The sequence below is a fragment of the Oncorhynchus nerka genome, linkage group LG14 (assembly GCF_034236695.1).
Source record: "Oncorhynchus nerka isolate Pitt River linkage group LG14, Oner_Uvic_2.0, whole genome shotgun sequence".
Taxonomy (NCBI): Eukaryota; Metazoa; Chordata; class Actinopteri; order Salmoniformes; family Salmonidae; genus Oncorhynchus; species Oncorhynchus nerka.
Window position 1 is genome coordinate 51,844,777 of NC_088409.1, and position 15,866 is coordinate 51,860,642.

General features: G+C 40.9%; 1 protein-coding gene across 4 annotated transcripts; it reads right to left on the reverse strand.

The window, feature by feature from the left end:
- Positions 1-2,780: 2,780 nt before the first annotated feature.
- On the reverse strand, positions 2,781-10,853 carry LOC115141429 (regulator of chromosome condensation-like). 4 transcript variants are annotated; one of them, XM_029680285.2, is made up of 10 exons: positions 10,705-10,853; positions 9,697-9,828; positions 9,312-9,499; positions 7,875-8,054; positions 5,793-5,889; positions 5,452-5,574; positions 5,154-5,300; positions 3,956-4,075; positions 3,674-3,826; positions 2,781-3,514 (listed from the first exon to the last, which is right to left on the reverse strand). In XM_029680285.2, the coding sequence occupies exons 2-10, from the start codon at positions 9,770-9,772 to the stop codon at positions 3,339-3,341; spliced, it is 1,260 nt and encodes a 419-aa protein (XP_029536145.1). In that variant the 5' UTR covers positions 9,773-9,828; positions 10,705-10,853; the 3' UTR covers positions 2,781-3,338. The 4 variants fall into 4 exon arrangements, with proteins under 4 accessions (XP_029536145.1, XP_029536144.1, XP_029536143.1 ...); XM_029680284.2 differs by having other exon boundaries at positions 9,312-9,505; positions 9,697-9,786; positions 10,705-10,851; XM_029680283.2 differs by having other exon boundaries at positions 9,312-9,505; positions 10,701-10,849.
- Positions 10,854-15,866: the final 5,013 nt, after the last annotated feature.

Sequence of the window (15,866 nt, forward strand, 5' to 3'; positions counted from 1 at the left end):
GAACGCTGAGCAGAGCCATCTACAAACAGTTCCAAATCAGCATTTTGCAAAGGGACATCAGTTAAATCTGACCTTGGTTAGATACAAGCTCCACCAGAGCAACACAGTCGTGCGGCTCTCCATCATCCTCGGTAGGCAACAAAGTAGCAGGATCTAACACCGTGCACCTCTTCAGTGTCGCATGAGACATTGTCAAAAGAACATTCTGATAATGGAGCAGTTGGTGTTAGATGGCCCATCTTTGCCTGTGAAATAAGAGATTGTACAGCGTGAGGAACGTGTACAGTGAGTTCACACATGGCAACAATGTCTGCACAAGCCAGCACAGCTTCAGTAGCAGCAGCCACAGCTCTCAAACAACAAACCAGACCTCTTGCCACACTGTCCAGCCGTTTGGAATAATACCCAACAAGACGCTGCTTTCCTCTTTGATCCTGTGTTAGAACAGATGACATAAAACCATTTTTCTCAAAAACAAAAAGGTTAAAGGGTTTAGAATGGTCAGGGAACCCCAAACAGGGAGAAGTAGTCATGAGTTGTTTTAGTATGGTCAGAGCCGCCAGTCCCTTGGGTATTCACTTAATTTTGTCATTCATAGCCATTTTGTGGCCATAAATAAGGTCAAAAAGAGGCTGCACCACCTCACCATAGTCAGGTAACCACGCCCTACAATACCCTGCCATACCAGTCATGTGTTGTTTAGTAACCGGCTGTGGGACGGAGAGAATAGCCTGTATCCTCTCTGTACCCAGCTGCCTGCCATTGGGAGTGATGTCATGACCTAGATACCTCACTGTCTGTGAAACCAACAGCAACTTTTTCTTTGAAACTTTGTGGCCATTTTCAGCAAGGAATATCAACAAAGCATGAGTATCAGTTTCACAACCTTCCATTGAGCTGGAGCACAACAACAAATCATCCACATACTGAATCAGAGTGCTGCCCTCAGGGGGTATAAAACCATCCAGATTTTGCGCTGAAAAAATTTGCAGTGGATTCCACGTATCCTATAGTCATCACTGTCCACGTAAATCTCTTATTGAGAAACGTGAAGGTGAACCAGAACTGATGGGTCACAAGGTGAAACTTGATATATGAGAAAGGAGTACCCCGCAGCCAGATAGCATTTGCTATGAAGACTGTTCTTATTGTTTAGTCTGGCCCTAAGACGAAGCTCCGATCCCGTTCCTGGTACTTCATAGCACAGAAACACTAATTATATGGCATAAATCAATTGTAATAACAAGCATATTATGCAGATAAGCCATCTTAATTATATATGTTACCTAACTATTTCTGATTCTTCCGCCACACTACACAAAACCCAACCCTTATTTTAAGTGTTTCCAAAATCCCCCGTGTGAAAAATAAATGGTGGAAAAACAATTAGAACCATTTCCCCGTTTGTCTTAATATTCAGTTGTCACACAACACCACAGATGTCTCAAGTTGAGGGAGCATGCAATTGGCATGCTGACTATGTCCAACCAGCCGAACAATTATCAGTATGCCCAATTAGCAGCATGTCCACCCGGTCGAACAACCGCAAACCACGTGTAATAAAGCCAGTCCAGGACCTCCACATCAGGTTTCCTCACCTGCGGGATCACCTGAGGAGTATGTCTGTAATATAGCCTTTTTGTTGGGGAAAACCTACGCCCTCTCAGGCCCACACATAACTGCACCCCTGCCCAGATGTGAAATCCATAGATGGGGGCATAGATTTATTTCAATTGACTGATTTCCTTACATGAACGGTTTTATTTATTTTACTAGGCAAGTCAGTTAAGAACAAGTTCTTAATTACAATGACGGCCAAACCCGGACGACGCTGGGACAATTCTGCACCACCCTATGGGACTCCCAATCACAGCAGGTTGTGATACAGCCTGGAATCAAACCAGGGTCTGTAGTATATTTTGGATCTAAAGATGAATTTAATTAAAGTTTATTACTAAGCTCACTCAAAACAGTATCGGCTGTAGTCACTCATCTAACTTTTATCTACCCTACAGAGTACTGTGAAATCCAATAGCCAGAACCTTTTGCGACACCGTTGCTTCATCTACTAACCAGGAAGGTTGAGGGTCACCTCATATTTGATCACATTGGTTGATGAGTTAAGAGATCAAGCTGAGACACTAAGGAGGGTGAGATCTGAGGCATCATAGACTGGTGAGACTGTCAGTCTTAGATGGTCAGGGCAACCATTAGAGAAGCACAGGAACAGTGTGAAAGCCCCCCTAATAGTGTCAAACTGCTAAATGAAATGTAAAAGTGAAGGACACTGCATATTGCAAACGGAATAGATTGCCCACCCATCAAATTCAAATCCTGTCAAAGGAGAACAGGCAATACAAACAGTGGGATGAGGCCATGTCCGTCAATTAAGTGCGTAGAAGAGGTTCTTTAGCATTTCAAAGCTTTGAGAAAAATGGGAGCTACCTGGGCTTTTTAAGACGATTCCACATCCTTGAGTCATTAGTCAGATGAAAGCCAGTAGAAAAATCCAAGGACGCAACATTTCCCTTCTCACTAGCACAAAAGTAGCCTGTAGCATTGCTCTCTGCCCCAGAACAATCATTTGCAACTTCAAGTGATTTTAATTTACATTGGCTGCCTTATATAAATATATGTTGGCAGACTGATAAATGTGAGGCCGTTGTACTCAAATCATCACTATGGCCATCTACTAATTGGGCCCTCAATGTATTACGAGCACCAACCCCTGAACAAAGTTTGTCATTGCAGTACGCAAACCAAAAGAAAGATCAAAACAGTAAAATTGTACTTTTATTTCCAAGTTGGACCAGCAAATAATTGTGCAAGGGGGTACAGTGAACAGCTGTCTAAACTACATGGTTCAAGACACCTTAGGCCAGACTTTCAAATGAAAGGACCTTGCTGACAAGAAATACAAGTACTGGGGGGGGGTATATTCTTAAAAGGCTGCGATTTGGGATTTCATTAAAATATTTCATTAAAAGGCTCGTCCATTATTTCCCCCACAAACATACCAGACTGGCATCCTAAAAATTCTCATTTAAAAAAATAACTAAGCATAAACTAGATTTAAAAAAAAATGTTTCTCTTGCTTGTTGATCACAATCTACTGAACCACATCAAAAACATCAGGGGATTTTTGCACTGAGCGGGACAGATCAGAGCCCTCTAACATAGACTAGCCCCTCTCCCATCACCACGTTCCCACTCCGGGTTACCTGGCTCAGCACAGGAAGTCACATTCAGCCACAAACCCCTCCCCCACATGTAGGTATTTAACACAGATCCTTCTGGTACAGACCAACAAGGGCAACCTTCCCCTGCCTGAGGATACATCAACTCTCCTGCTTGTCTTTGACCAGTAGGATTGTGTGCTGCCCGCCGCTGGCCACCATCAGTACTATGCGGTTCTCCAGCTGCTTCCCCGTCATCTCTACAGGGCTCCATTCGTCGTCCTCCTCACCTGTGCCAAGCTGGAGGTTAGTGCCCATACCCCAGGCATATGCAGACCCTGCAATAAATACACACATCAGTGGACCATATACAGACACAATGGCCTTGGAGTCATTCCTATCACAATTACACACCATAACGTAGACATGCACAACATCAGCAGGTTAATCCTTTAATTTTTCATAAACCAGAAGAAACACACTAGCAATGACCTCACCTTGTTTGGTGACAGCATAGCTGACCGACGCCCCACAAGCCACCACCTGGGCTAGATCCAGTCCTTCCACAGGCGTGGGCTCGCTCTTCTCCTCTGCCCCCTGGCCCAGACCCAAACGCCCATACTCCGCCCGGCCCAGGCTGTACACCTTTCCTATAGGGGGACAGAGACATCTTCCCAATTTGTGCTGCACTATGCAGTTGACAGATTCTTGAACAGTCCAAGTTCTGACATAGTTGATCAAGAGTGTTTAAAATAAAAGATGGGCCCCAATGCGCTTACCGGCAGAGTCGAGGCAGACTGTGTGGTGCTGTCCCCCTGAGAAGCCAATCCAGTTAATGGTGGAGTTTTTGAAGGAGGTAAGTTTTATTGGAACAAAGCATGTGTTGATGAGTTTGGTCCCTGGAAACAGTACAGAAGTCTATGGTCAACGGGTACTGTGTGACGCTCTCCAACCCACCCAACTGCAATTCTAGAGCACAGAGACTCAGAGTGTGCATAAATAACCAGGTTCCAGCCAACCTATTTCTATACAAGTAAAGTACATGTCTGATAAAAAAAAAAAAAAATGGCAAACCCTTTATGCACATACTGATATAACCATATCAAAGTAAAAACATGCATATTCTTTATAAAGATTTTTACATTTCCCATGAAAACCTTGCCAAGTGGATGGAAACCTATAGTTGAAGATGAATTAAGCTCAAATTGGAAGATTAATTTGGAGGATAAACCAAGTTCTGTTACAGTATTTCTGCAATCTCAACCACACTGCCCTAACCCATCTGGACAAGAGGAATACCTATGTGAGAATGCTGTTCATCGACTACAGCTCGGCATTTAACACCATAGTGCCCTCCAAGCTCGTCATCAAACTCGAGACCCTGCCAACACACTGACTCAACTCCAGCCACTTTAATAATGGGAATTGATGGGAAATGATGTAAAATATATCACTAGCCACTTTAAACAATGCTACCTAATATAATGTTTACATACCCTACATTATTCATCTCATATATATATGTATATACTGTACTCTATATCATCTACTGCATCTTTATGTAATACATGTATCACTAGCCACTTTAACTATGCCACTTTGTTTACATACTCATCTCACATGTATATACTGCACTCAATACCATCTACGAGAAGAGATCAACATCCGACGAGCTTCTCCTTCACGTCTCTATGGATTAAAATGACAACGCATCACCGGGGGCAAACCGGCCTATGCCGCTCTGTACCATCACTCACTCATATATCTTTATGTACATATTCTTATCCCCTTACACTTGTGTCTATAAGGTAGTAGTTTTGGAATTGTTAGCTAGATTACTTGTTGGTTATTACTGCATTGTCAGAACTAGAAGCACAAGCATTTCGCTACACTCGCATTAACATCTGCTAACCATGTGTATGTGACAAATAAAATTTGATTTGAAAGTTATCAAATACATTTTTATCTAACACTCACCAAGCTGATGGTAGTTTGACAGTCCAAATCCATAGACGTGGCCTTCTTTTGACACAGCAATGGTCATATAAGCCCCACAGAAGGCATCTGTGAAGTGAACCTTGCCCCTAGACTGGACCTTCACAATCTGAGGTATCAGCAACCTCACTGTAAGCATACAGAAACACATGTCCTGTCACCCACAGCAGTCAAAACGGAGAATAATGGTGCAGATATCCATTCATCATACAAGTGCTCACACCCAAACTACAGCTGAATGAATACTGTGTCAAAATAAATGGTTTCAGTTGGTACATACACAGCCCTTTCCTGCCCCCTCGGTTGGCAAAGAGCTCCGGCACCCTTCCCAGCTGCCCCTGCTCTCCGCAGCCTGATGTGTAGAGGTCACCGCTTGCTGTCAGCATCACCAAGTGGTCATTACCTGGGGGTCAGAGGTCATGAATATTGTCTTATAACCAGGACAGCATTGAGCAAGAAACTATATGGTAGTTGTAGAACAAACATGCCTCTGACCTGCAGAATAAGGAATCAAGTCAGTTCTAATCATTATATTTTTGTTGAACGTGGTCAAAACCTCCGGGAAAGCAGAACTTCTGCAGAGAAACCTTAAAGCTTAGGGACAGATCGCCCATTTCTCACCTGATGCTATTTTCACCACAGGCCCTTTCATGGGGACCTTGACAGGCACAGTAACCTTCTTCAGAGGCTCTAGTAGACCAATGACTCCGCTGTTATCCTAAAGCAAACGGGACAATGTGTGAAATTAGTGAAAATTGCAGGTTACCTTAATTTGGTATATGATAAGTAGCATATGCTGCTGCTATTGTTTATTATCTGTTACTTTATTCCTAATTATACAGTGCATGTACTGCTGAAGTCGGAAGTTTACATGAAACTCGTTTTTCAACCACTCCACAAATTTCTTGTTGAGAAACTATAGTTTTGGCAAGTCGGTTAAGGACATCTACTTTGTATATGACACAAGTAATTTTTCCAACAATTGTTTACAGACAGATTTCACTGTATCACAATTCCAGAGGGTCAGAAGTTTACATGACTGTGCATTTAAACAGCTTGGAAAATTCCAGAAAATGATGTCATGGCCTTAGAAGCTTCTAATTTGAGTCAATTGGAGGTGTACCTGTGGATGAATTTCAAGGCCAACCTTGAAACTCAGTGTCTTTGCTTGACATCATGGGAAAATCAAAAGAAATCAGCCAAGACCCCAGGGGAAAACAATTTTTGTAGACCTCCACAAGTCTAGTTCATCCTTGGGTGCAATATCCAAACGCCTGAAGGTACCACGTTCATCTGTACAAACAATTGTAGCGAAGTATAAAACACCATGGGACCACGCAGCTGTCATACTGCTCAGTAAGGAGACGCGTTCTGTCTCCTAGAGATTAACGTACTTTGGTGCGAAAAGAGAAAATCATCCCCAGAACAGCAAAGAACCCTGTGAAGATGCTGGAGGAAACAGGTACAAAAAGTATCTATATCCACAGTTAAACGATATTAACACATTGACATCCTATATTGACATAACCTGAAAGGGTGCTCAGCAAGGAAGAAACCACTGCTCCAAAACCGCCATAAAGAAAGCCAGACTACGGTTTGCAACTGCACACAGGGACAAAGATCATACTTTTTGGAGAAATGTCCTCTGGTCTGATGAAACAAAAATAGAACTGTTTGACCATAATGACCATCGTTATGTTTGATGGAAAAAGGGGGAAGGCTTGCAAGCCGAAGAACAAAATCCCAACCATGAAGCACGGGGGTGGCAGCATCATGTCGTAGGGGTGCTTTTCTGCAGGGGCTGGTGCACTTCACAAAATAGATGGCATCATGAGGGAGGTAAATTATGTGTATATTGAAGCAACATGTCAAGACATCAGTCAGGAAGTTAAAGCTTGGTCACAAATGGGTCTTCCAAACAGACAATGACCCCAAGCATACTTCCAAAGTTGTGGCAAAATGGCTTAAGGACAACAAAGTCAAGGTATTGTTGTGGACATAACAAAGACCTGACCTCCGTCCCATAGAAAATTTGTGGGCAGAACTGAAAAGGCCTACAAACCTGAATCCGTTACACCAACTCTGTCAGGAGGAATGAGCCAACAGTCACCCAACTTATTGTGGGAAGCTTGTGGAAGGCTAACCGAAATGTTTCACCCAAGTAAAAAAAAATGTAAAGGCAATGCTACCAAATACTAATTTAGTGTATGTAAACTTCTGACCCACTGGGAATGTGATGAAAGAAATAAAAACACTATTATTCTGACATTTCACATTATTAAAATAAAGAGGTGATCTAACTGAATTAAGACCGGGAATTCTTACTAGGATTAAATGTCAGGAATTGTGAAAAACTGAGTTTATATGCATTTGGCTAAGGTGTATGTTAATGTCCCGACTTCAACTGTACATATCTACCTCGTACTCAGTACAGATATCCTGTGTATATAATCAAGTTATCATTACTCACTGTGTATTTATTCATTTAATGTTAATTTCTACTGCATTGTTGAGAAAAGCCCATAAGTAAAGCATTTCACAGTTAGTCCACACCTGTTGTGTACAAAGCATGTGACTAATAAACTAATCAAATGGAATACAATTTTAAGGCAGATGCAAGTCAATTTAAGATTATTTGAGTAACGGAATGCCGCAACAGTTTCCAGGGTGTTTGACAGCGGTTAAACCCTGTCCCCTACTCACCCTGAAGGAGCCCCAAATGTATACTGCACCATCATCTGTGAGTGCAGCTGTGTGACTGTCCCCAGCAGACACCTGAACCACCCTCTCGTCCAGGGCCACCTTCCCTGGCACCATCTCGGAGCCCTCTTCTGTCGTCTCTCGACCCAGAGCACCCTCATCATTGCAGCCAAACGTGTAGATCTACACCAGTGACAAGCATCTGGTTACTAAGTCATATTTCATTAAAATACGGTTTCCCAGCCCCAGATTAATCTTAGTCCAGCATGTATATTCACAAAGTATCTCCCAAGTAGGAGTACTGCTCTAGGATCAGTTTTGACTTTTAAATAAGAGTGAGGTGACTATCCTAGATCAGCACTCGATGAGCCAGTGTTAATTTTGACAGCCATTTTAGATTTAGCCTTGTAGTCTTAGCCATCAGGCGGTTTAGAAATGTCCTATTTTGTCATTTGTCACATTTTACTCTACATTTTTTCCCTCATGAAATAATTCATATTTACCTCCAACTTCAATAAATGTTCACATTAAGATAGTAGGCCTATTTGGACAAGGCTATTTCCACATAGCTGGCAACATTGCTTGTGGCAGATTGTAACCAATGCCAGCCATAATTTATCATATTGGCTACAAAGCCTTGCCTACAGGTTAAACAATTTAGGCCCATACAACTCATATTTTCTCCCCATCACAACCTTGTGATGTGGGTAAATAACAGTAATCCCCCCCCCCCTTTTTTTTTAAAGTGGGAAAACCTGAGCTTTCCAACAACTCCAAAATTATTAATGTACTCCTAACACTTCAGCCTTAGCATTTCCAATCAAGAAAAAGCAACGGTCCTCGCAATTGCCACATGCGAGAGCATCACAGATGAATAACAGAGCACAAAGTAAGAGCTTCTGATGTGATCAAAGCAAAAATAGCCCATATGAAAGTAAGAGTGTAAACATTGGTTCTAGTTGAGGTTAGTTACAATTGAAGGGTCCTCAAAAGAGAGGAGTTACTGGAGTGTCCTCCTGGTAGCTGTGTGTGGTAGTGCCAGACAGATCAGCTTAATCAGCCAGCGCAACTGAAAGACCACAGAGGATTGCATTATATTCCAATGGCATGCATGCTCATGATTGGACACTATCATAAGAGTTCATGGAATTCTCCAAATGAAAAATATTTTTTCAATAGTTTGTTTTTCTTCAGGGCATCGCATATCGTTATCATCCCTTGGTTGTCAGGAAAAATAAGTCATTGACAAGTATTTTTTGTAATTGTTGATGAAATAAACACAGCTCTGAGACAATTCATGAATACAGGGCCTGAACTAAAAAGCTCTTAGATATTCTCAATTGAGCATGCTTTAAAAGACCAGTAGCATGGTTAATCTGAATTTATGAAATTGGATGCAGTATCTTGACAGTTGTAGTTGGATCTGCCGCCTTCACTCACATTTCCAGTGTCACTGAGACAGACTGTGTGCATGCCCCCCGCCGCCACCTGCACCACACCCTCAGGCAGTGTCACCAGGGCCGGCCTCTTCCTCTCCATTATGTCTTCTCCCAGACCCAGCTGTCCTACGTCCCCTTGGCCCAGCACTAGAACCAGACCCTTCTCCTCCCCATGGCTGCTGTGGGAAACTGACACTAACAGTATTGTTTAATCCAAACTGTAGTATCTTTATGAAAACAGCAAAATTAACAAGCAGAGACACTGATGAAGATTTTATTTCAAAAGGACTCATACTAGGGTGTGTTCAAGTAGTCGGCTTGACAAAGAGATTGAACATCTCACAATAGACTTGATATTGGCTTAATGGAGTTAGTCCATGGCTTACCTTTAACTTTCTTAGGATCCTTTACTTCCTCTCGTTTACTTTCCTTTTGTCTCTTAGGAGCCTTCTTTGCAGGCATGGCTGCAACAGACCCTGCACAAAACTAGTGTGAGAAGACTTGAGGGGGAAACAAGCCTGTAATGAACAGAAAATGAACAGAAAATGAAGACTGCATTTAAAATAGCAAACAATTGTTTTAGGAAGGTCATTAGAGGAAGAACTATTCCAGATAACAGTTCCAAAACTGGGGTACAGTAATATTGCTGCAGTAGGATATCAGTTACAAAATAAATGTGACCTATGAAAGAGGGCAGTGTAGTTTGACTTGAACAGATGTCAGGAACTAGCTATTCATTCAACCAGTGCGGACAGCTGTTCCACAAGTTGTACGTGCAGCGAGACTTGGACTATAGTAGGGTGGTGTGCAACGTTACGACCGAAAAGGAGCACAACAATAACGTTAGCTAGTTGTTCCCGGCTGCAAACAACCACCCTGTTAACTTTAGCAATGTAGATGATAACGTTACACGTCCCAAGAACATGATGATGGCTATAGCTAGTACTGACCTCAATTGTCGGTACATGTGTTATACTGGTGTAACTTACATTGTTAAAGTAAATACAGAAATTCGTCAGCTAGAACTAAGCTAATGTTCGCATACAGGCGCCTGTTACTGCAATGACAACGTTAAGTTATCTAACATTAGCTGGCTAATATTTGGAAAATTCGTTTGTTTAAACCATAAAGTGTGCTAACGTGTTCGCTATTTTACCAACACAAAGCTAACGCGATCTAGCTACATTTTAAACGGGAAGGCTAGGCTAGCTAACAAGTTCAACAGGAGTTGGATAACGTTATCTGAAAGTTAGCTTGCTAGCTGATTCATTGGTAGATGGATGAACATATCAGACTAAACTAATACAAATAACTAAACATCTCGTATCTATTTTAAGATAACGGGATATACGAGTTTTCCCCCAAGTAAAAATATTAAATACCCACATACTTGCCTGTACCGTGGATCACTTTGGTAGCTGACAGAGACGAAGCCACACTCGTGCGGTGTACTGTATGCTATCCCAGTCTACAACTGTTCCACACAGAACACGCGCCATCAATTTTTAAAGAGACAGTGGCCGTGTTAGACGTCTGTCTTACTTATTACTGCACACTGTATGTACCATTTAGAACGTACCGTTAAGTAAAAATGAATGCAGTCTTAACGTATGCATAGACTTGACAGAAATAGTAGCAAAAGGTAAATGTTGAACTTTTGTTGCACACAATATCCATTAAAAACAGTTTGACTGCAGAATCGATTATGCTGCAATGGCTGTCAGTCTGATCAAGGTGTTAAAGCTGCACTATACAGAAATCGCTCCGCCATTTGCTAAAATTCAAATAGTTATAATACGTTAATGTGACAAAACAAGCACTTCTAGAGTAGATAATCATTGTACCAGCTAAACCGCTGTGAAATATATTTTCCATAACAAAAAAATATCGTATTGTCAACTGTTTGAAGCTGATGTACAAAGCTCAAAGTAAAGCAAAAACTCAATTTAACAGGAAGCATATAGAAATAGCGCACATAAAATAGATCTAGCGCTTCTTAGACTTGCTTTGAATGAGAGAATGACAGATCTATAACTAATATTTCTATGTGAATATGGTCAGTTTGCCCCAAAAATTACATATTGCAGTTTTAAACTTGCCTGTCACTAAAACAAATAATATTGCCATCTACTGGCTGTGGTTAATCTCTACCACATACACGCGATCTCCTTTTCTTTCCTAGATTAATTTCCTTCTTTCCTAGCGTGTTTTCATTTCCTCTTTTCCTAACTTCCATTCCTTCTTCCGTTCCTTTCCTCTCTACTGGTCGTGGTTGATATCTGCCACAAAAAAGCAAACACTTGAGTAAATGTGGGATACAAAGCATATTGATAGCAGGTGCTTCTCTAAAGGAAGCTATGAAAGGAAAGGAAGGTAGGAAAGGAGATAAGGAAAGAGAGCGAGAAAAGGAATCTAGGAAATAAAAGGAAGAATGAAATTAATATAGGAAAGGTAGATAGGGATGGAGGTGAGGAAAGGGATGTAGGGAAAGAAAGGAAGCTAGGAAAAGAGAACAGAGAAAAGGAGCTAGGAATGGTAAGGTGATAAGGATAGGGAAGGGGGAGAGAACATTCAGGTTGGGAAGGAAGGAAGGAAAGGAGGAAAGGAAAGAACGCTATGAAAGGAGGAAAAGCAGGAACGGAAAAGGAGAGGTGATGGGAGAAAAGGAATCTAGGAAAGAAAAGGAGGAGTACACATGTATGTGGTAGGTATTAAGGATCTAAACCTAGGCCAGCTAGTGACTAAGCCTACACAGCCCAACCCTAAAGATCCTTCAAAGTCAACTCAGATTGATTGTATTTTAACGAATACCTTGCAGAAATATGTTTATACTGGTGTCTTTGCCCCAATACATTAGTGACCATTGCCCAGTTGTTTGTGTTAGAGATGTGAGAATACAAAAATCTAAGCCTTGTGTCATCACAGAGAAACTTCAAAAACTTCCGTGAACAGGCTTTTTACACAATCTTTATTTTAGTGACTATTTCAGCTGTCCCTGAACCAGATTTAGCTTTGAGCCTCTTTGCAGATGTCTTCAATACTATTGTGGATAATGATAATCCCTTTTTAAAAATTCGGGGTTAAAGGTAAAGGTACACTCTGGAATTATCCGAAGTCTTTCATAAAAGAGATACTGGGTCGAGACCAGAAACACAGGCTTCGGCCCAGACTGGCAACTGAGGCGTAGCTGCGGGAAGAAGGGGTGCTGACGGTGCTGCAGCACCCCCCCAAAAAACAATATCAAATATACAGTATATATATACTGTGTTAGCTATATTGATCAATGCTATATTATATATATTATTATTTTATTTTTTAAATTCACAAAAGTAGTGCATTGGGCCTTTACTAGTATTAGCTACCAATGTAGAGTTGGGCAACAACGCTGGCCCCCCAAAAATTCAGCATCTCAGCTTTGGCAAAAAGGGTAGTTGTATAATTAAGAACAGTATCTTGCAGGATTCAATAGTTGGAATTGTTAAAGTTGTTGCCCTGTTCCTTTCTCTACAATTGTCTAATTCTAATGGCATCCAGAAATAACAAAACCCTGTCCTCAAACATTTACATCAAAAGGTGAAAAGTTATGGGCAAAGACACAAAACATCCACATCAAATTAAATATTTTTCTTGATCAAATAACATGGAAAACAAACACTTTTAGTAGTGTATTCATTTACCATTCTTACAAACCACTTAATGTAAATGTACATTACTGTATTGTACATAGGCTGGTCATCTAGGTTTGTACCTGTTGACTTTCCATCAACATGAAGAAAAACAATGCACAATACAGTATTTGAGTACATGGCACATGCAATGCTAAGGTTGTGGGTTCAATTCAACATGAGACCAGTATGAAAATGTATGCAATTGCTCAGGATAAGAGCGATAAGTATTTCAAGAGACTGGAAAACATATACCAAGCAAGTATTTTTATATTCCAAAAGTATTATCAGATTTGGTAGCCAATCAGTCTGTCCGTTTGTATGTGTGATCCTTGAGATCAGAGTTAAGAGTTTTCATGTTTTAATGACCCTGATCCTGTTTACAGAAGCAAATACTTTTTATGTGGAGGTGGATGCTGTATATAACTATTATTTTTAGATCTCAGTCTCTATTTTACTTGTACAAATATTTCAGATTGAGAAGGCCTTTATTTTTTTCTTCACCTTTCTGGAGTTGGAGCTTGCGTGTCAGGACCGTCGTCTGCGCGCAATACCTGCTACGTGGGCGCAGGTGCGCACTGAAGGCTAGGAGCCGAGAAGCGGTTATCGAATTGGAAAACCTACCTTGTTCTACACGTCTACTGGTCGTTGCACACCTGTGCTGCAATACCTCTAAAAAACGGCATTATGTATCGGTTACTGTTGCCTGCTCTTTATTCAATGCCATCCCGGATTAAATAGGCTGAATGCTTTAAAGTTTATGCCATACAATTTGCAAGCACTCCGACGATACCATCATGTCAATACCACCAGGAATTTGGTGTCTCTCTGCAATTACATTTCTACCATTCTCAAACGCAACTGGACCTACACTTGATGGCATAGTTCCAAAATCTCAAACTATTTAATGACTTTTTTTTCTGTGTCGAAAGACAGTTCATTTTATTGACAATTGTGCTGGCTTCACTAAATCCTCACGCATTGGGCAACAGATATATTGTTTCGCTTTTATTGATGGTAATGTGTAACCAAACCCTGGGCCAGTAGATACCATGCAATCTCAACCGAATCACTATGATTTTAAAAACACCGCAGGTTTTGGCCTCTTACATGTTAATGTCAGAAGTTTATTTCCAAAAATAGACATGATTAGAAAATGGGCCAAAACGACGTAATGCTTTTTTTTCAGAAACTTGACTAAATAAATCTGTCAAATAACTCGATTTCTATTGATGGGTGGATACCCGTTTTTTTAAAGAACGGATCGGATGAGTAAAGGAGGAGGGGTTGCAATTTATGTGATATCTGAGTTTAACACCTCTGAAATTCTCTCGAATATCATAGCCAAATTGAATTGCTTGCGGTTAAAGTGAACATATATAAGGACTCCCACATCACATTAGTGATAAGCATACCCCTGTGAAGAAATTTAGAATCGGTGGAAGGGACACAATCCCTGGTTTTAAGATAACTTCGCATAATTCATTAGAAAGAAAAATATATATATTGGGCTCAAGCGAGACATTCAAATGCTCTTGTTGACTGGGCCTCCTTCAGAGCGCTAAGAAACAAATGCACCAAATGGGATCAGGAAGTCTAAATCAAATGACTATTTAAATGCAGTCACAGAGAACCTAAACAACCCTACCAAGTTCTGGAAGCTAATCAAATCAGGGTCAGGTTCTAATGTATCCTCTGGCCTTCCTGACCATTTAATGATCAAATCAAATCAAATCAAATGTATTTATATAGCCCTTCGTACATCAGCTGATATCTCAAAGTGCTGTACAGAAACCCAGCCTAAAACCCCAAACAGCAAGCAATGCAGGTGTAGAAGCACGGTGGCTAGGAAAAACTCCCTAGAAAGGCCAAAACCTAGGAAGAAACCTAGAGAGGAACCAGGCTATGTGGGGTGGCCAGTCCTCTTCTGGCTGTGCCAGGTGGAGATTATAACAGAACATGGCCAAGATGTTCAAATGTTCATAAATGACCAGCATTGTCGAATAATAGTAAGGCAGAACAGTTGAAACTTGAATTTTGAATGATGGATTCAAATGAAAGATAAAGCTGATATTGTAGGTTTTCTTAACAAGCACTTCATATCTGTTCATATCAGTTTTTGATAATGGTGTGGCCCAGGATACTAATGTAAGCTCTGTTACAGTCAACTATGAAAATGCCCTCATGTGAACCATTTTAACATTGAGCCTGTTTCATATACTGAGGTCCATAAAGCATTAAAGACAATACATCAAATCAAATCAAATTTGATTTGTCACATACACATGGTTAGCAGATGTTAATGTGAGTGTAGCGAAATGCTTGTGCTTCTAGTTCCGACAATGCAGTAATAACCAACAAGTAATCTAACTAACAATTCCTAAACTACTGTCTTATACACAGTGTAAGGGGATAAAGAATATGTACATAAGGATATATGAATGAGTGATGGTACAGAGCAGCATAGGCAAGATACAGTAGATGGTATCGAGTACAGTATATACATATGAGATGAGTATGTAAACAAAGTGGCATAGTTAAATTGATACATGTATTACATAAGGATGCAGTCGATGATATAGAGTACACTATATACGTATGCATATGAGATGAATAATGTAGGGTAAGTAACATTATATAAGGTAGCATTGTTTAAAGTGGCTAGTGATATATTTACATAATTTCCCATCAATTCCCATTATTAAAGTGGCTGGAGTTGAGTCAGTGTCAGTGTGTTGGCAGCAGCCACTCAATGTTAGTGGTGGCTGTTTAACAGTCTGAAGTCCTTGAGATAGAAGCTGTTTTTCAGTCTCTCGGTCCCAGCTTTGGTGCACCTGTACTGACCTCGCCTTCTGGATGATAGCGGGGTGAACAGGCAGTGGCTCGGGTGG

Bases quoted from the DNA above. Each gene is read 5' to 3' on its own strand.
- LOC115141429 (XM_029680284.2), bottom strand. From the start codon at position 9,772: ATGCCTGCAAAGAAGGCTCCTAAGAGACAAAAGGAAAGTAAACGAGAG. The intron at 5,890-7,874 runs GTGAGTAGGGGA...CGTTTGCTTTAG, and splicing joins ACATTTGGGGCTCCTTCAGG to GATAACAGCGGAGTCATTGG. The intron at 3,515-3,673 runs GTGAGGTCATTG...TATTTATTGCAG, and splicing joins CTATGCTGTCACCAAACAAG to GGTCTGCATATGCCTGGGGT.